This window comes from Molossus molossus, unplaced genomic scaffold (genome assembly GCF_014108415.1).
Source record: "Molossus molossus isolate mMolMol1 unplaced genomic scaffold, mMolMol1.p scaffold_m16_p_1, whole genome shotgun sequence".
Classification (NCBI taxonomy): Eukaryota; Metazoa; Chordata; class Mammalia; order Chiroptera; family Molossidae; genus Molossus; species Molossus molossus.
Window position 1 is genome coordinate 96,746,905 of NW_023425344.1, and position 24,752 is coordinate 96,771,656.

Genomic DNA, 24,752 nt, shown 5'->3' on the forward strand with positions numbered 1-24,752 from the left:
ATTTATGTGGGGACCAGGTTTAGGTCACTGTATCCAACTGCTAGGTGGTAAGCCTGTCAGGAGGAGTTAGTAAATCTTGGGGAGAGAGGGTGATGGGGGAAGAGGCAGGGAAACCAAACTCTGTGCCTAAGAAAAGAAGAATCATTTGCACATAAGGGCCTAGCTGAGGAAGAAAACAGAATGCTTAAAGGGATCAGCTAGCAAGAGGCCCTGCGGGCGTCCTCTGGGTGTGTGCCATCCTGAACGCACCCACCCACAGGCGGCAGGCACCCACACACTGCCTGCCCGACAAACAGGGTCCGTGTGTGTCATCAGAAGGGACCTTCACAACATCCAGACTATATTTGGATTGAGGGAGATAAAAAGGTACCCAAATGCAACTAATAAATGAAAAGGACCAATTTCTTTTACCATTTAGGAATGAAATAGTACCTTGGCCTGGATGCAGGCATTAGACAAGACTCCTTTTAATCCTGGCTACTCACAATCACAAAGAATAGGATCACTTCTCCATTGGAAATATTTTACAGGGAGGAATTTCTCTTCTTATACGTACTTTCCTTGGGTTAAAAGGAGGAAAAGTAATCCCTTTGTAAACAATGTCTTCAAAGTTAATTCCAGCTCTGCCTTAGGTTTATTATTAATAAAGTCTCTTAATCCCTGTCCATTTAAATGTTTGCAAGAACAAGGTCGGATATAAATAAACACAAATAAACTCTGTTTCATGTTCCCCATTCATTCAACAGGGTTGGCAATGGTCCTCCTTATTCTAACGAATCTTCAGGAAAGGAAATGATGTCTCCTCTGATGGTGTCTGTAGGAAGAGATGCAGCCCCCTTTCCGCTCTGTGCTCAGGCTGCCCCTCGTAGTACTACGACCATGGAGGGATGTCCAGGAGGCTGCCTGTCCTGCGCACTTTGGGCCCCTGCATGAAGCTGTACTGGGACGGGGGTGGAACCTTCCCCTGCCTTCCTCCCCACCTTTCCTACAAAACTGAGCCCAAGCAGCTGCAGGCTCTTGGCACAGCCCTCTAGGGGGTAGCGTTCCACTGTGCTAAGTACATGTCGGGAGTGGCTAGGAAACCTTTCCGAAGTAGAGGAGCATGACGTCCCAAGACCCTCGGAGTGAACCGTGAACATGACGTCCCAAGACCCTCGGAGTGAACCGTGAACGGAGCCCGTGAAACACCCAGGGGCCTGCCCTCTCCTTGCTACGGCTGCCATCAGGGTGCCTGTTTGATGCAGCTTTTCTCAAATATTTCTGCATCTGCGTCAAACCGCACTCAAAAGGAGCTAACTCTGACACAAAAGACTTTTGTACCACAAATCCTGGGTTGTTGGGCACAGTACAAGGGCAGCCTATGACATCATAGGAGAAACCCAAGTTCAAGGGTATTAGATATTAGCCATCTCATGTTTTCAACAGAATGGCTGGGCTGTTCTCCCAAGCAGGCCTGTCACGTGCCTCATTCTAGATGTTTACCATGGAGTCGATATTTTCTCTTCCATTGGTCAACACAGTCCTTTGAAATGCACCCAAGAGACAAATCATCTATGATGAAAAGCTGAAAATAATCCAACAAGGAAATCTAAGACTTTTCTAGAAGTCTAATCTGAGCCATGAAAGAGAATCACAATCAACAGACATGGACCATGAAAACAGCCCTAAGTTTCTGAGATGATATTGGGAAATGGAGCATGCCCAGTAATAACCCGAGGTCAGCCTTCTCCCTTTCCTAGGCGGGTAGAGATAATGTACTGGTGGGGGAGGGGGAGGTATGTCTGCATTGTCCTCCTGTGAGCCGTAGTCCTTCCTGATGCCAGTGGGGGAAGCCCTCCGTGCCAGCATGTCCTGCTCCTAGGTGGTAGGACGGCAATAGTCATTCTATGTGAAGCGACAACAGACAGAAACAACAAATAGCCTGTGACTCCATCAAAGTTTGCAACATCTGATCCTCACTGCAACCTTAAACTACCCAAGTCCACAGTGAGGAGAATGGATACGTCCACCATCCCAGCATCTCCACACATTCCACAAGCATCACACATGGCGCTGTCCCAGGCCACCCTGGGGTCCAGGGGTATCAATTACACATGGAAGATTTCAAGATCATGGTATTTCAGGATCACAAGAAATCATTTTGCAAACTGTAGCAGAACCTTATATTTACATGTGGCAAGTCTTTCCATAATTTGAAAGAAAGTTTTCTGAAACCTTATTGTGACCGACCCACCAAGAAATCAGACTTTTTTAAAAATGCAACTTTGGGAGCAAGATGGTAAATGGAGTGAAAAAGGTGATTTCTTCACTATATCTGTGTCTATATAATTGTTACACTTTTTAAAAAATCTAGCAACAAACTGGCTTCAGAAAAGAATCCAAAACCTTAAAGAATAATGTTACTCCACTGACAAGAGAGTAAGTACGCTGATGAACTCGTGTACACTGACAAAAGGAATCGATGATTACACAATGCCCAGGTCCCTCATGCTCTGCCATATGTATCTCCTGAAATGAACCACATTATAGAATCTATGTTAAAAGTAAAAATTTTAACTATAATATAAAAAACAAAGTATCCAAAAGAGGTGTATCACTCAAATTTGAGGAAGCTTGTTGAAAGAAACAAACTCTTCTTCTACTGGTCAAAATGTTCTTTTGGAAGAAAGCAGAAATGAATAAGCTTTCTTTATAGACATGGAACATTTGGGACAGAGGTCATCACATCTTCCAATATTTTTAAACGGTTTAGTAAATGCTAAATATTAACTTGAAATTTCACCTAGCCCTAAATATAGAAAACATGATCCCTTTAGTCTCTGCATTTTAATGTTCACAAATTATAAGGAGTATATTTCCTAAATTAAGCAAAATCACAGGGCTCCTGTATCCAAAAATACATTATTTTAGAGCTATTATAATTTCATTTACTGTTTAAGTTCTAATTTCAAATGCACCTTTTTTTTTTTTGGTCCGTGCCCCTAGCGGGAACCGAACTCAGGACTCTCTGGTCCACAGGCCAATGCTCCAACCGCTGAGCCAAACCAGCCAGGGCTCAAATGCACTTTTAATGCAGTACTGTGCTAGATCATATTGCAAGCCTGGTCCTGATAACCTATTTAGATATGCTTACACAATCTGTGTAAAAATATAAAATGGTTGCTTCTTCAAATCAGAAGAAAAGCACCTTTTTAGTAAAGATTCAGATCTAAATACCAATACTACTTCAGGATCGGTTTTAAAAGAGAATGCCCATTAAAGACTAAATTCTGGCTAAATTCAGCCTTCTCTTTAAAAAAAAAAAGCCTGAATAGGTTAGATATTAGAACATCTTTTGCAATGTAAACCTAACTAAATATCGTTAGTCTTTGTGTTTGGATCACATTATTCCAACTTGAGAAGCAATCTCTCTCATGTTACCATTCTGGCTAATGTGAAGATTCATTACCCAGTGTTTTGACTTTGCTTTGACAGATGTATCAAACATTTATTTAATAATGTCATTGCACATTTTTCTAAAAAGCTTGTTGCCAATAACATTTCTTTGATTTTTATGACATATTAAGCACATCATTTTTCATGCTTGACGTGTAAATAACACAAGACTCAAAACAGTATCTTTTTCACTTTTCTTCACGTGGAAGGTTAGTACTTATCCAGGACTTGCCCTCACTGTCGATCTTATACGTCTCATTCTAGAATAGAAGCAAGAATATAGCCTTACCACTTCTCTCTGTAGGCTCCAGGTGGTCAGCCACAGGTATGGCGTCCTGCTCTAACAGGAAATAAATAAGAGGATGCTGGGTTTACAGATCTCCTTTGCAACTGGTGTCCTTCATCCATGTTCTGACATGTCTGCTGACTAGTGTGATTGAGTTCTTGGTCCTCGGGGCCTGGTCTCAATTCTGAAGTTCATATTGCCCAACTAATTGCATGTTTGGATTCTAGAGCGCTCCCTGTTCGTTCTACAGATTTTTTTGCGGCTGACTCGCTGACTGCCCTGTGACCCATTCAACTTTCCCTTGCATATGAGTTCTTAAGATTCCTGTTTCCCTGGCAGAAGTGCACCCTACGCCACTCCCTGTACCCCCCAGGGATGCGCCTTGACAAACATCAAGAACATAACAGAAAGATATAAAGAGGTTGAAAGATATAAAGAGGGTGAAAAAGTCATGCTAAATAGGAAATCCTGGCACAATTATAAAATCTGCACCTGTAGATTGTATATACAAGAACATATTTAGAGGAAGTGAAGTCACCCTCCATCAGACAGGGAGAGGGATGATTCTGGGGAGCTTGAGCGTCCAGAGTAGAGATGGCGGGAGTTTTCCTCTGCCTGGTAATTCCCTGGGGGCGCAGTCCTTCAAAGGAACCAGCAAGGGTCTCAGACTCAACTCCCCACCTCTGAGGGCACAAGCTCTCATCCTCCTTCGACATAAGCATTAAAGCCTCAGGCCCTAGGACACGAAGACTGGCACTCTCCTGGGAAACTCCCTTGTCAGGTGCTTACCACTTTAGTCTCTGTTCCCTTTTCATTCTTGCACTCTGTGGTGTTCTTTGCTTGCTTACCTGCTCAGCCATGCACTCACCTGGCTCTCTAAATGCTCATATCAGGATGGTTTTCATGTTATCTAATCCAAAATATTGCCAGAACTTTCAGCTATAACCTATTCACTCTTGTTTTATCTCTTTCTTTGTGTTTTTCCCCAACCAAGAATTCACTCCCTCCTTTCCTGCCAAGAAAATTGTATCGCATATTCACCTCCATCATAAATCTTTCATTGGCTACCTCGCGCTCTTTCCCTTAAGATGCTTTTCTTGTACATCGTTTTCTCCTGCCTCTATGTTTCCGCACATGCTACCCATCTCTCTCTCCCCTTCTCATCCCACCCACTTGACTAACTTCTACAATACCTTAGACTCACTCAACTATCCCCTTCTTTGAGAAGCATTCAATATTCCCCATTCCACCCATAAAAACAACTGATCAGCACCCCGCATGTGCCCTGACTATGTCTGTATTACAGTAGCACTGTGCATATGATTTTCACATGACTTTCCTTCTCCACTGGACCTCCTGAGAGAACAGGCTGTGTCCTTTATATCTTTGGATCCCCTAGGCTTAGCACCTCTCCCACAGCATGTAATCAGTGCTCATTGCATTCTTTGCGAAGCTGACGCCTAGAGTTCAAGCCAAGATGGGACCCCGAGGAGAGTCGGGTGTCCTGAAGGAGAGAAGGGGCGGCTGCGATACGGGGCACGGCAGCCCTTAGGAGTCCGCCCCGCTGCAGAGCCGATGAGCCGCTGGGGGATGCCGTCCGGGAGTGGCACCGCTTTCTAACACTGCGATAAGACTGCCATGCGTGTTATCTCATTCAGTTCCCTTTGATTTATAGTGTTTCTCTCGTTGTTCCTTGTAGCAAACGTTTCCTTTGGGGCCCTATCTAGCCCTGCAGGGAAAGTCTGCCCATCTCCATTCCAAACTTGAGTGCGGAATTAGGAAGCCGTTTGGAAGGGGAAGCGAGGCTCCTGCGCGGCGACAGAAGCAGACCGGGCCTGCAACCTGAACAGATAATGCGGAGCACTCAAAGCTCACCATTGTCACTCTCTCTGCGAGAGCGCACAAAGTCTTCATTCAGAAAGCCTCCGTGTTTTCAACATGACCTCCTCTGGGTAAACCTTAACTGCCTCAACAAAAAACGTTGAATGGGTACCTCCAATTTATTTGAAATCGTCCACAGATATAATCATTAACTAGTAAATTCTTTTAAACAGAAAAACCCAAGTTTTCACTGGTGGCCTTGGAGGGGGGGAAATATTGTGTCCTCTGCCCATCATTTATTTCCTCATATTCTGAGTCAGCGTCTGAAGACAGTAGTTTTCCCTATTGCCTGCTGTTCACCATCCCTACTCCCAGATCTCTGTTTTGCAACGTATTTACAAAACACATCTGCTAGTGGCAATGTGCGGACAAGAGCAGCTCAGCAGATGAGAATAACTACTATCAACGGAAATGATCTCTAGGCACAGACCAAACAGTCATCACTCTAGACCAGCAAACTATGGCCGGGGAGCCAAAACCAGACTACTGCCTGTTATTAACAAACACATTTCATTAGAACTCAACGCACCCATGTCTTTGCAAATTGCTTATGACTGCCTTTGTGCTACAATAGCAGAGTTGAATAGTGATGACGGAGATCATTTAGCCTGCAAAACTTAAGATATTTACTATCTGTCCTTTTAGAAAAAGTTTGCCAACCCTGTTCTAGAAATCCGGGAAGGGGGAGGAAGCTAGACATTTCTGTTTTTGACTGGAGCCCTGTGGTCGCATGCATATGAGGCCTGTGACCTTAAAAGGTCATGCAGGAGAACCCAAACATTATATTGTCCATTTTCATTTGTACGATAGCCACATAGTGCCCACCTCCAGAGACCCTCCAAATGTCTTAGACATCATCTCGTTTGTTATGCTTGCATCCCTCTCCTACTGAGCTCCTTCACCTGTTCAGGGAACTTTTGCCTCCTGACTAGACCAAAACTCCCTGAGGCCCTTCTGGGTTCTGCTGGCACTGTCCAGCATTCTTCTAGGTGGCCCAGTGGACCTCAGACTACCCCACTTTGGTCCCCATCACTTAAAAGCTACTTTCTCCCTGTCCGGCTGGTGTGGCTCAGTGGACTGAGCGTCGCCGCATGGACTGAGAGGTCCCAGTTCCATTCCTGGTCAGGGCACATGCCCAGGTTGCCAGCTCAGTCCCCAGTGGGGGTGGGGGGGGTGCAGGAGGCAGCCGATCGATGTTTCTCTCTCACATCAATGTTTGTATCTCTCTCTCCCTTCCTCTCTAAAAAAAATCAATAAAAACATATTTAAAAAAATAAAAGCTACTTCCTCCAAATCCTAATGTCTTTCCAGCATCCTCCCTTTCAAAATGTGACAGGTGCACCTGTTCTGGATGAGGACAGCTAGAAGGACTGTACCATTAAACAGCATTAGACCTTCTAGTCACCCACCTCATCACTACACCTGTGCCACCCCACGCCAACGTCCAGCCCATTAGATCCAAATCACAAAGGGGCAAGAAGTCTGCATCCCTGTCCCTGCCCAAGGTGTGATTCAAGTTAAAAAATAAAATACTGACAGTTAATTCTATGCATCAGCACAGAACGGCTCCTCTGGTTTTTCACAAGAGCAAGCTGCCGGCGGAGGCCTCTAAGGGCCGCTGACATCTGCGAGCGCACCCGAGACGGGCAGCATTCCACACCCTGCACGTGGCGCAAGAGCAGGAGGAGCCTGAAAACCCGAGAGGTGGCCTAAGCTAGTGTCACGGTCTGCAGTGAGGAGTGCTCTGGGGGACAGCTTTGTCGTGACCGGGGTAGGCCAGGCGTGACTAGGAGTGTTCTACTTATAGCTGTGTATTGCAGCGAGGTTGCAGCACCGTCCTGTCGGCCACCTTCTCATTTGTCAAGTGGGGATAGCATTGCACTGGATTGCTGAAAGAGTACATGAAAACTTCTCGTCAAACCTTTAGAGTGCTTGGTGTGTACCAGCTCAATGATCGCTGTGTGCCTTAAGAACGCATGTGACATTTCATGTTCATGGGCTACTGTGCTTTGCAGTAAAAATCATTACCTACTGTCATGGACACGGACTACAGTGCGGTGAAGGCCAGGGGCGGGGCAGGAGCCAGGCGGATGGGGGCCAAAGGAGGGACATCTGTAATACCCTTAACAATAAAAATAAATTTAAAAATAAATAAAAAGAAGCTGTGTGTCATGTACTGTGTAGGATCTGGGAACATGTACCATAATCATAATAAATAAGATGGTGCCCAAATCCATGAAGTTTATAGACTATTTACCTCTCAGGTTACATGTAACATGTTCAGATAGCTCTCGGAAGCCCAGCTGGGGACAGTGAAGAAGAAACTGAGGTCCTGAGCATGATAAGCCAGTGCATGAGGCACAAGCAGCGCCCGGATGCCACCTCTCCGGTCCAGTTCTCATTCCCCTCTTTCCAATTTGGCAGCTACAGATAAGAAATATTATGCTTGTTTTACCCTCTAAAACTACCCTCTAAATTAAATGCAGAAAGGAAGACAGCCTTCCAAAAGTTACGAGGGACTCTAGGATGAGCAGAGAGTGGTACAGATTATGAGAATGAGTCTATGAAAGTTATAACATGAAGGCATCTGGTGAATGATACCTTGATCACTGCTGGGTTGCCAAAGAGGGGCCCTTGCCAAGATCCCTCATGTGAAGGTGAAAGTAGTAGATCTAATTATATCAATGAGGAAAAAGAAAGAGAACTTTGGACCTTGATCAAGGAAAACCATACTTAGTAGACATATACTGTCCTTGATGTTCCCAAGGACATGTATGTTTGCTGGTTAGTTGCTTTAAACGTGCAATTAACGACAAAAAGTTCTGCTCTGATCACATTTTTTTGTTGCTCTTGTCAGTTCCCCTCTCACTGAGAAGTTTTACAAACTCAGATTGGGAAGCAGAAGTCCTGCCTGACCTAGCACCAGAGCCATCTCTCAACATACTCATCAGCAAAAGCACATGGGAAAGAAAACAGAGCTAAGCCATGTGCCAGCAACCTGTGCGTGTGTGTGTGTGGGGGGGGGTCTGTTCCCCCAGCTGGTTAGGTCTGGCTTCCAGGCTCACACGCCCACTGAGATTAGGCGTGTGAAAATACCAGGACCAGAAAATACCAGATGCACACAGCTTTGGGTGCTCCCAGGCACTGAGAGACCCTTTACTGAGTATATACTTTAAGGTTCGATGATCTTTCCAAAATGTATAAATCAATTGTTCAAGCAGTTATTAACTATCAGCTATGACCTACATTATGATGAGCACAGTAAGTTATTTCAGGCCCATCAGAGGTGAGCAGCGCCAAGAACATCAGTATAACAGTGAATGATCCTTTACAGCATTTGAGGGGACTTACGACTACTGTCCGATGTTGCTAAATCCATGACACATTATGAAAGCCCTGTGCTTGGGGGTAATTTTCCTCATCACCAGTGGACATAATATTGCATACCTAGTCTGCAAAGAGCCAACTAAGCTTTTCACTCAGTGCTGTGGCCTTAGAGAAGCTGAGAGCTGTTCAAACAGTCAGCAGTTTTCAAAACCACTCAAGACAGCGATGAGCATTAGAAATTGTATAGAGGCTTCTGACATGTGTTTGGCTGTTCTTGGGTAGTTCTCCTGGAAAGAGGCCATGCTGTAGCTTAGAAGCCATCAGAGCACATGCCAGACTCTCAGTGCCTAGCAAGAAATGGGATTTTAATACCCAGGAATGAAGGAAGAGGAGAGAATAACAAAGGAATGACATATATCATTACGTTGCCTTTGCACAATGCAAGAAAATCCTTCCTTCTGAAATGCAGCCTTCTCAACTGGGTTTTGAAATGTCAAACTGCGCTAACCCTGTACCCATCTGCACTTTTATCATTGCATACAGAGTGCTGTTTCATCAACCGTTACATGCACTGAGACACCATAGCACTGTGGTTTTTATGAACTTCAGAGTCAGACGTGGCTTTGAAGCCTCCCCCTGCCATGTACCAGTGAGTTATCTACCTTTGCAAACCCTCAGTTTTTGCATCAGTAAAATGGGGATGACAACCAAATTGTTATTGAGATTAAACTTACTTTTATTCAATAATTCACGGAATACCCCTAGCATAATGTCTAACATGTTGAAATGTTCCATACCATGTTTTTAAGACTTATTCAAATTATTTGATCATTAATGGTATGTCTAGGAGACCTCAATTTGGTTCACTGGTTTTCTCTTTACAAGTTGGGGCAGGATTTATCTCTCTGAGGTTATTTAGTAAGAAAATTATTGATAGTTCTTCCATCAGAAGTGGAAGAAGACCCTGTGCACTGGTATGACTGGGTTTGAGGTTAAACCCTGAAGTGACTCAGGCACTTAAAGATGTGAGTCTCTGACTTGCTATGGTCTTCGAGTGACTAATGTCCTTTGTGTGAAGATGCAGTAGAACTGGCCAAGTATTTTACCATTTTGGTGTCTATTGGGAAACAATGTAAATATTTTGTTGAGTTCTACAAATGCGTACTACAGAAGTTGTTATAATTTAAAATATTTAAAGTTTGACGATATGAAGATAAAATTAGTATTTTTTAAATTTGCATTTCTTTAATTATTAATAACCTTTGACTCTTTTCCATAATCTCATTGAATCTTTTTATTTCTTCCTGGTAAATTGTTCTATATTCTTTGACCATTTTCTTATGCAAGGTTAATTTTTATTGATCTGGAATAGCTCTTTATATATCAAAGATAAATTTCTGTTGTTCTTTATATAGTTTTTTATATACTAAAGAAAAACTTTTGTTACATAATTTTTTCCATCTTTTGTTCACTTCTATTGTTTTAACTTAAAACAAAAGTTGTAATTTTTATATAGGTAAAGTTATTAAGTTTTTTTCCTTTTTATTTATTTTCATTGCTTTTAAGCTTAGACAGAGGCCTTCCTACATTTTCTTACATATTTTGGAGTGTGGTATATTGATTATTTTTAACTACTTAATCCATTTGGAATTCTTAGTCTGGTAACAGTTTTAAAAGTTATAAATTGGTATGGCCTTTCTAAAAAATGTTTTTGTAATATTTGTGAAAAAGCAAAAATGAGTTGGTATTCTTTGCCCCAGTTCTAAGACTCTAACTTACAAAAATAATTGGGCATGTGGTCAAAGATTTCTACATAAAGATGGTCATCCCAAAGCTGTTTATAGCAGTAAAAACCAGAAATAACTTAAAAGTCTCTCATGGGTGGTGGAGTAAGTAAATGTTCTTCAGCTTCCCCATCCAATATGGTAACCAGCAGACACATGGGCTATTTAATACAATTTTAAATTGTATTAAAATTAAATAAAATTAAAAATGCAATTCCTCACATCACATTTCAAGTGCTAACAATCACATGTGACTAGTGGCCACCATATTGGAATGGCATAGATATGGTACATTCCCATTCTCATAGAAGTTTCCATTAAAGAGCGCTGCCCTGTGGCCATTAAAATCAGGATTTAAAAAAATATTTAACAATGTTAGATGTATCCACAATATGGTGTAAGTATAAATATTAAAACACAAAATATTTGGTGGTAACAGGAGTTCTGATTGGTTGCAGTACCTTTAATCATCAATATCTTCATCAAGTTATGTTTTTCTCAGAGGAAACCCAAATCCTGCCCTTATGAAGTTCACTGTCTTAAAAAAGAAAAAGAAAAAAAAAACTCTGAAGTTTTATAGATGTATAGAAATTTAATGAGATACATGGGGAAACCTAGTAGATGGTACCCACTCGGTAGCTGTTAATTGATTAAAAATCCAAATAGGAATTATCATACTCATCCAGATGCAAAAATTAGCACTGTATTCTGTGACCAAAAGTGGTCTCAAAAGAAGCCAGGATGTTTTTTCTGTCAATATCTATTATCTGACTAACAAAGGCACAAAACCAAGTTAGTCGACAATAACACTTAAGAACTTGAGTTATATATATCAAAGAAATTTAGAGTACTTTGTAAATATGGAAAGGCTGTAAGGTTCTCAAACATCAATAGATGATCAACCACTACAAAAGAATGCTTCACTATGAGTGAATAAAATTTTTGGAAATGGTACCCATAAAGAAAACCTGCAGGTAATTTGTGCTCAACCTTCCCACTGAGAATAACTAAAAGAGCTAAACAGAATGTCTATTTTTTTTTTTAATTCTGGAAACTATCAGAGAGTTAACAAAATAGTAAGAAAAAACATCTAGGAGAAGTGAAGTGTAAAGAGGTGGGCTCAGCCTTTGGGGTCGTTTTTGACTTTTTGTTTTTATTTTTATTTTTATTTATTTATATTTTTATCCTCACCCGAGGACATTTTCCCATTTTTTGTTCAGATAGAGCGGGAGGGAGAGAGAGGAAGAGAGAGAGAGGGAAACATCGATGTGAAGGGACACATCGACTGGTTGCCACCCGCACGACCAACCAGGGCCGGGGACAAACTGCAACCGAGGTACGTGCCCTTAGCGGGAACCGAACCCGGGTCTCTCTGGACCGCAGGCCGACGCTCTAACCGCTGAGCCAAACCGGCCAGGGCTGGGGTCGCTTTTGACTAAGGGATGTTTGTCAAGGCCAAAGAGGTGTCTGAAAGTCTGAGTATTTAGTAGTTTATAAATCCAAAAGTTGAGGTCTAGAGTCCATCAATAGAGGTGCTCTGGTAAACACTTTTTTGCAAAACACCAAATAACCCAGCTTTTGTAAGAACTGCAATCTAGCTCTGAGCCATCTGGGCCACCCAGAAAAACCTCAAGCACTGAAAACAGGCTAAAATAATCCCAGATTATTATTTTCTCAGATTCCTAACAGAAACAAACCAAAACTTTCTCTAGAGGCACAGATCATAATTTTAGGCCTCAAAATATTTATACAAACAATTTTTAAAATATAATGTCTATCATGTGACCAAAGATAACCATTCACAAAATGAGAAAAGATGAAAAACAATAAAAACAGCTCCTAAGCAGCTCCAGAGTTAAGAATAATAACATACAGACTTTAAAATAACTGTCTACTGTGCTTGAGAAATGTTTTTAATTATTAAAAACTTTGAAAAATAACTGAACATTCTAAAAAGAGACAGAGCAGATCTGAAAAAGAACCAAACAAAAATTTTAGAACAAAAAGAAAAACTGTAATAACTGAAATAACTCAGTGGATTAGTTTAACAGTAGATCAAATATACCTGAACAAAGAATTTGTGAACTGAAATTTAGGTTTGGAATGAAATATGGAAAGACAAAAGTTGGAATAAATAGAAGATAGCATGGGAAACATAGAGGATATGGAGAGAAAAGTTAAGACAAAGCAATCTCAGAAAAATGGCTGGGGATTTTCCCGTGAATCCACAAATTCATGAAGTCCTAAGAACTTCAAGCATTAAAAAAAAAAAAAGAAAGAAAAGAAAAAAGAAAAGAAGAAATTCACACCTAGAACCATCATATTAAAACAACAGAAAACTAGAGACAAAAAGGAAAATCTTAAAAGCAGTTGACGATAAAAGTTACCTTTAAAGGAATAAGTTAAAAATATAACTGACTTTTCAATAGCAACCATGGAAGCCAAAAGAAAGTGGAATGTATCTTTGATGGACTGAAAGAAAATCACTGCCAACCTAGAATTTCATATCAGTGAAAAGATCCTTAAATAATGAGAGAGAAATCAATAATTTCCAGACAAACACACACTGACAGTATTCTTTACCAATAGACCCACATTTAAAAAGATACCAATAAGTGTTCTTCAGTCAAAGAAAAGTAACCCCAGACGGAAGGTCAGAGATGCAAAAGGAAAGAAAAGCAATAAAATTAGAGGCGTCAGCAGCCTGAATTCTGTACAAGAAGGTGATGTTGAAGAACTACAGAAGTTGACTTCAGGGTGAAGTTATCTTCCCCTTATATTAGTTAGAAATTATATTTGGTTATCCTCTGAAAGAAAATAGTTAAATCCAATCCTTATATCACATTTTGGAATATATTTTTTACTATTTTGGGATAAAGAAAAATCAAATGCCCTGAAGAGAAGATCAATATATTATACTACATGATTTAAAAAATATAAATAGCCAAAGAAACCATTTATAAGTACTAATAGAGAAAACACATACACTAATTTATCAGCTAGAATCAGTTTCAACTGCCTGCAGAGTGTGACCTAGGAGTGGAAATAGTGGGATAGATGGTTCTTACACGGTTCAAGATACTATTTTACTCATTACATTTATTATTGATAATAGATGTTGTTATAAAAGAAAAGCTCAGATCTAACTGTTTGATCAACATAGAGATATTAGTTGGTCCAGCATCCAGTAGTTTTTTTGTTTTGTTATATGAGTTGAAAACATATTATAAATGCAAATTTCTCACATTTAGGATACTAGAGTAAGATAAGAAATAGCTTTTTCTAGTGTTTTACTAAAAAAAAAAGTAAATAGTTGTATTTCCAAAATAATTAAAATTTTCAGTATAGACTACATATCCCCTTGATGTCTCTCCCATCCATAAAATTTTAAGATTAATCCTAAATACTGTACGAATATCAGTCTTGAATTATTGAGATACAAGACCTTTGTTCTAAGAATAGGTCAGGGGGCTGCCAATGAATCTATTCCATTGTTCTCAAAGGACTTCATTACCGAACAGAATTATTTTATCAACAATGGTGCTGTTGGGTAGCTCTCTCAGTACAGTCCTATCTCACATTATCCACTCTGCCAGTCCCCTTTATTTCAAGATGTTTCTGTAGCATGTCGCTCTGCCCTCTGAAAACCACCATGTTGAAATGATAGTTTGTGTCAATGGTTTAACTGAATCAGATCAGGAGTGTCCCCTATAGGCAGCAACAGCTAGGTGTTAAAGCAGACATTTGGCCTCAGTTGAACTGTATCCACATCAAAAGTGAGAGAGGAAGAAATGGGCACCTGAACACTCACCTGCCGGAGTTTAGTCCCCACCATGGAGGCACTGCTGTCAAGCACAAACACCACATTCTTGGGTAAAGGAGGAAGGTCTTTGGGGGCAAAGTAGTGTACAAAATAGTCATTTAGAACCTGTGGAGGGAAAAGAAAGTAAAAATGGTAGTACCCAGAATAGGTAGAAAAACTAAAATGGACAGTTTATGGAGCTTGTAAAAATCAAAGACAGCATGAAACAGGGTCTCAGGTCAGATTTTGTACCCAGAGCAAAAGTATTCACGGTCCTGATTCTTCCAAGAGAATGAATTGCTAATTTAATTTGTATACGGATTAAATCATTAAAATGTTATTGACTAATTCAATTTAAATTATCCATCCCCTCTGCCCTTTGCCACTTGAGAATCCTGCTTCCTTAATTATCTGATTTTTACCAAGCACCTTACAAATTGATATGTCGAGGAAATTCTCTGCATTCTGGGTGTACATTAATACATTTTAATATCCCCACCCTGTCTCTGGAGCAATACAACCTAAGGAGAAACGAGCCAGGGACCAGTCTCTTTTCATTAAAATTGAGGAAGAACTAAAATTCTAATGTCATCTAACACACCACAGAGAAAATTGTAGATTTCATTTGCTCTCCAGATTACTAAAGCAGGAAATACATACCCTGAGCCTCCAGCGAGGGAATACCACTGGTCTTCCTGGAGACACATTTTGGGTTAAAACATATTTCCTAAGAATCAGAAAGTTCTCCTTCCCTCAGGTAAGTATTGGAATCCCGTTTTGAATCTAACTGAAAGTATAAAGCAACTAACATGAAATAGTAACAATAAACCCCTTACCTGGATATCCCCAATGCTCTGTTCCCTATTGACATCATATCTAATGATGAAATCTCCCAAAATGCCATTCTGGGCAATCCTGGCTTGTTGCACCACGCTAGGCTTAAAAATGACTTTGGCAAAAGTTTCATTTTGGTTGATAACAGTAGAAGGAGGTGGCCCAGTATCATCTGTATACAAGACATAAACATAATTAATAATGTAATAGATATTTTCGGGGGTGGGGGCAGTTTTGCAGTGACATAGAGGGTTACACTTCATTTTATCGTGGGTTTACTTCTGAATGAACTTCCTAGACTTCCTAGCAGCGACGTAACACAGTGCATAAGCTATGCTATCATATTGTTCACCTTTATGTCTCTTTTTTAATCTTATGAGATTTTTTTAAACATACAAAAGTAGACAGTAGTAAAATGAACCCCCATGTACCCATCACCCAATTTTAATAATTATCCACTTTTTACCAATTTTTATATCTGTTTTTATGTATCACCTCACCATTTTTTGCTAGAGTATTTTAAAAACAAATCCCAGACATCGCTATTTCATCCATAAGTACTTCAGTATGAATCTCTAATGATAAGAACCCTTCTTAGCATAACCACAAAACCATTATCACAAGTAACAAAATTAATAGTCAATGTCTATTTATGGTTGAATACTCAGTCTGTATTTAAATGGTTGGTTTGTTGAAATCAGGATCCAAACCAAGTCCCCACATCACATTTGGTTTGTTTCTTAAGTCTCTTTTAATCCATGTCACCCATCTCCACCTTTTTTCTACTACTACATATATATGTTGTACAACACTGGTCATTTGTCTTACAAACTTCCTCACATTCTGTATTTCATGATTTTTTTCTCATCCTGTATTTTCACTTACTCCTCTATTCCCCTGGTTTCCAACCTCGGCTTGTACCGTAACATCTGGGGGAGCTAGAAACAATGCTGATGCCCAAGCCAAGAGCTCATTTACCTGGTCTGGGACACAGCCTGGGCATCAGGATTTTAAAATTCCCCAGGTGAGCTCAATCCCCTGTATTTCTTTATTTTCTGGTCGGTAGAGCTGAAGGTTTAGTTAGACTCAGTTTCAATTCGATTTCCAAGAAAACTTCATAGGTGATGCTGAGTACTTACTACTGTATCACAGCAGAAGGTACGTAATATCTATTTGTCTACATTTAGTGGTGGTAAGATTGATGGCGGGTTCCATTATTGTCAAGTTGATCACCCCTAATGAAATCCCTCATCAGTCTTTCACTTAAGAGTTTTATTAATTGCTGATAATGTTTGTCTAGATCCACTATTTTATTAAAGTTGTACAAGGGTGGTTTCTGATTCTATCATTACTTCCATACGGAATTCTTTGATAAAGAACACCTTTCCTCATCAGTCATTTGGTTGCCCTACCACACTGTTTGTCCAGAAAGTTTATGGCTCTTAAAAACAAAACAAAACAAAAAAACCTTTCCCAAAGCTTTCCCCAGCACAAATATCAGAATATAAATTAGAATTCCAGAAAAATAAACAGATAAATGTATTTTATGTGATTTAAGAAAAGTTAGTGAGATGACATTAAGCAAAGCCATCCCATTTTCCACTCCTGACCTTTACTTCCTGTTAGAACACAAAGAATCATTTCAAAGACTACCCATCACAAATCCAAACACCACCATGTTTATGTACTTAGCAACAGAAATCCAAAATTTTGAGACCTGCTTACATAATAAATATAAAAATAATCTTCTCTCTTATTTTTTTTTGGGGGGGGCAACCAAAATTTTGGTGGCCTTAAAAAAAAGAATATAAAAATAAAATAGAGAATTCATAAACATCAGTGTACATGGAGGCTTTTTATCCAGATACTGAATCAAAACTAAGCTTAAGACTGCTGCAAAGCATCTGATTATCTTTATAAATCTATTCAAATTGGTGCCATAGAGTAAGCTGACCAGCAATTTTCTATCCCTAATTAGCAAAATAAAAAAGGAAACGAGGCACAATTTGTCCATGGTAACTTGTATTTAAGAATAAACTTCCTGCCCTGGCCAGTTTGGCTCAGCGGTTAGAGCGTCGACCTGCAGTCCCGAGAGACCCGAGTTCGGTTTCCGCTAAGGGCGCATACCTCGGTTGCAGTTTGTCCCCGGCCCTGGTTGGTCGTGTGGGTGGCAGCCACTCGATGTGTCCCTTTCTCATCGATGTTTCTCTCTCTCTCTCTGTTCCTGTCTCTCCCTCCCACTCTACCCAGAACAAAAAAGGAAAAATGTCCTCGGGTGAGGATAAAAAAAAAGAAAAGAATAAACTTCCTTCTGCTAAAGTCTTATTAGACATTAAAATCAAAGGAAGTTAAAGATTTCCTTCAACAGAACAAGCAATTATTTTTCAGAAATAATTTAGGTATAACCTTAACAGGAACCACAGAGCAAAACTGAGTCTTCTATTATTTGTACTTATCAAGGGCAGAAATTTTGGGAGTGAACAGAGAGCTAGCAAATAGGCAAGTTCATTCTTGTAGAAAGACAGTTGTATGAAAGATCACACGCTTCCCACAGATTTGCTCATCTGAAGAAGGGGCTGGGAAAATCTCAAAGGCATATCAACAAATGCCAGCCTCCAATTCACCAGCCTGATTGACATTGCCTTAGAACTAGTAGACAGGAAGAAGAAAACGGGGCTGAAAAAATGGAATGGTCCTTAAAATAGAAGGAAACTGTCATGTTCTCCAGAGTCAATCTTTCATTTCCTTGGTGATTACTGGCAAAGCACCAAGAGTGAGAGGCATGACAATACGCTAGCTAAGAAGTCAGGATCATGAATGAATGAGAAGGACCTGTGGTCAGTACTGGCTCTTCCTCTCATTATCTATGGTACTTTGGACAAGTTACTGAGCCTGGGTTATCTCATGTACAAAATAGATTGTCTACCAAACTCACACTATTGAAAAGATGAAGTGATGTAATGTACTTAGCCCCATTCTGACTCGTGGTAGGCAGTCATGCTGGCTAATATTGTTATGAGCCTAAAATATATAAAAAATAGAAGTGTTGCGGAGTTGAATGTAAGACAATGCAACATGTTCAACTCGGGATACTACAGGCAACAAAAAGGAAAGAACTGCTGCTTTTTACCACATGGTTGACTCTTAGTCATTTTGAGTAAAACATAACATAAAAAAGAGTGCATATTCTCCATGCTTCCATTTACATAATGCTTAGAGCAGACAGTGTATTCATGGCAAATGGACTAGGACAGTGGTTACCTGTGAGGGAAAGGACCGACTGGGAAAACGTATAGGGGAGCATTTGGGGTGGTGGAAATACTCTATGCCTTGACCTTGAAGTGGTTATACAGGTATACACATACGCGAAAATTCATCAACTGTACACATAAGATGTAAATACTTTAGTGTATGTATACCCCAATTTTTAAAAAATTTAGTCACTGGGAGTGGAACAGCAGAACGGATTAGGTGTACTCAGAGGATTCCAGCCGGCAGAACTCTCACGAGGGGTAGAGTCACCGGAAGCACTGTTCATGCAGCATCAGTAAAAGCTCTAAGAAAACGTCCTGTTGGCAGAGGCCACTCTCACAGCTCATCTCATTAGAAGTGTTGGAGCCAACGCTGGGCGACCCAGTCACCTGCAGGGATGGCACCAAGCAGTTCTGATGACACGGTCTTGGGCCAGCAGCATGAATGGCACCCGGGAACTTGCTAGAAACACAAATTCTTGGGCCTACCGAGAAACTCTGAATCAGAAACTCTGGAGGCGGAGCCCAGAAAGCTGTATTTTTGCACATTTTTCAGGTAGCAATTCTGGTTCCTGGGCAGAGATGGCGGTCGCGCGTGTTTGCTGTATGTAATTGAGTGGCACTAACATCATGCATTCCTGTAATTAGATTTGACTCTTTACGCTGTCAGCATGTACCTACTTTTTCATGTTTAAATCTCTGTCATTGAAATGCACTTTACAATTAATAGCATTCGTGGTGGAATAAAAGCATTGAGTATTAAAAAGTATAATTTCTCTCTTCATAATTCATTTGACTAGGCTCTTTGATATAAGCCATGAGAACGGATTGTGTATTATTATTTCGGTTTCCTACTGACCTCTGATGTTTGCTAGTTCATGATGAAAATTCATGAGATTCCTCTAAATGGGCTTATTTTATATGACCAAATTGTGAGTTGATTCCCAATTTGGTCCCTCACCGAGACCTAGCTCCTGAGGCTGACTTCCATTAAGTACCAGTCAATGTGACTCAGTGAATTTTCCACTCCCTATTAAAAAAAAAAGTTGCCCGGGAAATATTCCAGAATAATCTCTCTAGAAAACAAAATCCTCTCTTTATGAGAGGAGGAAATAAATCTTCTCATCGATGAGGTCAGTATAGGCTTCCCCACCGTTACTGACCAAAATCCAAAGCAGAGTAAGACTATTCAGCATTTCCTTACTGTGAACGAGGACTTGTGCTGCTGACCCCACAAAACAGTTCATAAGCACAATGAGCTTGACAGGCAGGGCCCTCAGCAGCCACAGGACATGTTCTGAAGACAAAGAACAGTGCAAGGGAAGAGGCTGGGAACAGCCCCGAACAGTGAGGATCTGACCTACTTCTCTAATGAGCGCCCAGCATAGCCTTTCCTCCTGTTTGTTTTCTCCCCTCCGCATCCACGTGGTCGGGGCAGGAGGGTGGCAAGTGGTCTGAAGTGAAGGAAGGGACTCTTCTAATGTCACCTTCCTGTTCTAATGCGGGCGCTGGTGGTCTCCTGCGAGACAACCTTCAGTGGCATACAACTGCCTCCAGTGTGTCCTTGGTGAGATGCATTAATGGCTTTTTCTGCACCCACTCAGGTCACCAGCATCCCCATGCTCCTCTCTTCCTGTCTAAAACTGGTATTTTTTTTTTAAATAAGAAACAGGTGTTATTTTATTTTGTTTGTTTGTTTTTAATCCTCACCTGGGGATATTTTTCTATTCATCTTCAGATAGAGTGGGAGGGAGAGAGAAGGGGCAAGAGGGAGAGCTGCGAGAGGGACACATCAACAGGTTGCCTCCCGTATGACCCCAACCAGGGCCGGGGACAAACCACAACCAAGGTACGTGCCCTTGACTGGAATCGAACCCATGACTCTTTGGTCTGCAGGCCGATACTCCAACCTCTGAGCCAAACCTGCCTGGGCAAAACAAGTGTTATTTTAAAAACCACATAATAGCCCAGCCGGTGTGGCTCAGTGGTTGAGCGTCGACCCATGCACCAAGAGGTTGCTAGTTCGATTCCCCGTCAGGGCACATGCCCAGGTTGTGGGTGCCATCCCAGGGTGGGGGGAACATGCAGGAGGCAGCCAATTGATGTTTCTCTCTCTCTCTCTCTCTCTCTCTCTCTCTCTCTCTCTCCCTTCCTGTCTCTCTAAAATCAAAAAAGTATTTTTAAAAAATAAAAGCTACATAATACTGAAGAAAGGGCACTCTCAAAATGAAGAGAGTAACACACTCAAAATGACTGACTTAATATCTCTACGCCTCAGTTCCACATCTGGTAAATCGGAGTAAATCTTGTCACAGAATCACTGTCAGAATGAAGTGAGCTCACATATGTAAGGAGCATAGTGCCTGGTACACAGTAGGTGCTGAGCACGCATCAGCCCCCAGCCTCTTCCCCTTCAGAAGGAGCTTCTTGTCCTCTCTGTCTAGCATGAAAGGCAACAAGCGAGTTTAAAGTACTCTTTGATAACACACAATTTACATTTTGCCATAACAGGCTCCTCTACATCACTGAGAGTTTAGTGAAAACAAACGATCGTTATTTGGAGGGGGAAAAAAGGCACATCATAATAAACATTCATAACAGGAATCTAAGAATGTTTATATAGAGAACAATCTTTATAAAGTATAATGCAGTTAGTAGCTTCCCAAGAGCCCCTGGAATTATATACAGGACTCGGCACGAACGCTTACATGTTTATTTTTTCTGGAGAGAGTATCCATAGCTTTCACCAGACTCTCCCAGGAGTCAACATAAGGTTAAGAAGCACGCATTCAAGTGTTATTAAACATTCCTCCCATCGATTCTATCTTGTAATGACAAGGCACTTCATATATTTTGTGTAAACGGTGAAGAGAATAAAATGTATGCCCTTAGTTTTGTCCTGGAACATGGATGTTATTCACAAGTAAACATTCTTTTCCTAGACAACCACATGGGGATGAAAGGAAGCCAACTGCTACATGAATGTCTAAAGGTGACAAGATTTAGGAGCACAGAACCACACAGGAGGACATCGGCTGGAAGCTACACCCCTTTGGGTCAACTGACAGAGGGATTTCCTGGCCCCTGTTTCCTGTGGGCCTACAGTTGGAGAAAAGCAGCCAGCACCTGGTGACTGTACAAAAGGATTTCCAAACAAACACTGCCTGCTCATTTCCCCTTGGAAAAGAGATCAAATTGTCTATGTTTGTTGATGTAACCCGCTCACCTGGGTTCCAGGAGGGAGAGTTCTTATATATACGGCTGTTAAAAATACTGTGAAAAATTGGGCAGCGAACCTGTGATGGTAGCAATACAGACACGATTCAAGCAAATAAGCAGAGCATTCAGAGAAAAAGTGATGGGGATGTAACGTACAGCATGATTATAGTTAATCATTGCATTGCATATTTGAAAGTTGCTAAGAAAGTAGATCTTAAAATTTCTCATCACAAGAAAAAACATTCTGTTAACAATATGTGGTGCTGGACCTTTGGACTTATTGTGGCAACCATTTTGTAATATATACAAATATCAAATCATTATGTTGCACACCTGAAACTAACAGAATGCTGTATGTCCTTTACACTTCAATTAAAATAAAATACTGGCTAGGTCTCAGGAAAAAACAAGTGATAAAGCTGAGACAATGAAGATGAGAAAGAATTTGGTTAAATACCTTCATAAGTCCCTTATTCTATATTTAGTTTTCTTCTGGAAGGGACTTTTCTTCCCTGTACTGGTATTTGGTATTTTACATCCTTTAGGAAAACAGTATTGTATAGATACGACAGCAACAAAAAGCAGAGAATAATAATGTGAGTTTAAAGCTGAAGGAGTTCAAACTGAACTCGATCATTTTATAGTTAAGTGGTGTTTGCCCAGATTTCTTAGCAAATTAGTTTTCTTCACTACTTACACAATGCTCTTTATTTCTAAAAGAATACATCTCTGGCCCTGGCCCGTTTGGCTCCGCTGTTAGAGCGTCAGCCCTCGGACCAATGAGTCTCGGGTTTGATTCTGGTCAAGGGCATGTACCTCCGGTTGTGGTTCGACCCTGGCCCTGGTCAGGGTCGTAAGAGAGGAAATCAGTTGGTGTGTCTCTCTCACATGGATGTTTCTCTCTCTCCCTCCCTCCCACTATATCTGAAGATAAATAGAAAAATTTCCTCAGGTGAGGATTTAGAAAAACACAATAAAAAAATTAATACATCGCTGAGTCTGTTTTCCCTATTTGACTGACTTCCTCTGAGAACTATGCAATAAACAAAAACCGTGTAACCACCTCACCAGTTCTAAAAGCAGTTAGCCCCTAAAAACACATATTATCCCTTGCCAATATCATTTGTGTCCATCAAAGACCTCAAATACTTAAAACTGCTGTACTTGAAACGGCACTGAATGGAGACCCACCAAGAGCAGTGCGAGAGCAGCAAAGGAGTACTCAACCGAGATTTCTGTTAAAGTCCTCCACCTCACCCTGGTGTCGGCGGCAAACCCAGCCCGGCCGTTTAGAAAGCCTGGGTGTCATTTCATGGATTCAACCTCACAGAGTGTTTTCTCTTTTTATTATTCAAAACTGCCAACTCTACACACCCATTAGGATGGCTACAATAAACACGTGCACACACACAGAAAATAACAAGTTGGTGAGGGCGTGGAAAAATTGGAAACTTTGTGCATTGTTGTAGATGTAAAACGTTATATCAACATGGAAAACAGTATGGCAGTCCCTCAAAAAATCAAAAATAGAACTATCATGTAACCCAATAATTATACTTTTTGGTTATATACCAAATAGAATTAGAAGCAGGATTTTAAAGATCCTATACACCATATTCATAGTAGCACTATTCACAATTGCCAAGAAGTGAAAGCAACCCAACGTCCTCCAACAGATAAGTGGATGAACAAAATGGTCTATACATACCATGGAATGTTATCCAGCCAGAAAAAGGAAGGGAATTCTGTCATATGCCACAGTGTGGAATAACCTTGAGGACATTATGCTAAGTGAAGTCAGTCATTCACAAAGAGACAAATACTATGTGCTTCCACTTATATGAGGTTCTTAGAGTCGTCAGACTCATAAAGACTGAAAGGAGAATGGTGCTTGCCAGGGGCTAGGGAAAGGGGGTGAGGAGTTGTTGTTGAATGAATATAGTTTCAGTTTGGGAAGATGAAAAAGTTCTGAAGATCCGTTGCATAACAATGTGAATAAACAACACTATGAAACTGGACACTTAGAAATGAGTAAGATGGAGGTGGAGGGATTGGGAAGTACAGGTCGGAAGCTACAAAACGTGGGGCTATAAAGCACAGCACAGGGAAATACAGTCAGTAATATTGTATCACCGTGTAGGGTGCCTGTTGGGTACAGGAAATATCAGGGGGACACCTTGTAAATATGTGATTATCTAACCACTGTGCTGTACAATGGAAACTAATACAAAATAATATTAAATGAAAATTGTAATTTAAATTTTTAAAGAAAAGAAATGGTTAAGATGGTAAATTTACTGTTATGTGGTGTTTTTTTGTTTTTTTTTTTAACCACAATTAAAAGTTTTAATTTTAAAAACTTGCTAACTCTAAGTTCTTCAAGGGCAGTGACAACATCTTGGATATTTTTGGTTCCAAGCATGTAGCATGGTGCCAGGAACAGGGTGAGAACTCACAACAAGCTTGTTGAACATCTAACATGGAGATGACTCAGCACACGGGCATGTAGTTGGGCAGATGAACAGAGGAGCCCCTTGAAGGGATCATCTTGAAAGTGTTTTGGTGGATGTGGTAGATGCTCCAGGACTGTGTGACATGCCCTGGACCCACCTCTGGTTTCAGCCACAGCTGTGGTGGACAGTGTCGTATGCCCCAACAGCATCCCACCTCACACACCAAACTAAGGCAGCAAGGAAAAGGAAGAAACAAAGAGAAGGCTCGCACGGAAGAGAAGGTTGCTCCCCACTGTCAGGTTAAAGAGAGAAGGCCGCTCTCCTGGGTCTCTCTGAGCCATTCTGCTCCCAGCTGCCCTGACCAAACTACAGCCAATGTAGGAACAAACAAGATAAAAGGGGTTCTCGTATTGGCATCAAAAACCAAATCAAACAATGAAGCCAGTGATTCATACCTGAATAATGTGTGCACTGAACAAT

At 40.8% G+C, this 24,752-nt stretch overlaps 1 protein-coding gene across 1 annotated transcript in view; it reads right to left on the minus strand.

Annotated features, from left to right (window-relative positions):
• ITIH5 (inter-alpha-trypsin inhibitor heavy chain 5) overlaps nucleotides 1–24,752 on the minus strand; it is a 76,444-nt gene that overhangs the window by 19,832 nt on the left and 31,860 nt on the right. The window contains exons 6-7 of the mRNA XM_036242121.1: nucleotides 15,352–15,521; nucleotides 14,525–14,641 (exon numbers count right to left, since the gene is read on the minus strand). Coding sequence (XP_036098014.1) covers nucleotides 14,525–14,641; nucleotides 15,352–15,521 — 287 coding nt within the window. The remainder of the gene's footprint in view (nucleotides 1–14,524; nucleotides 14,642–15,351; nucleotides 15,522–24,752) is intronic.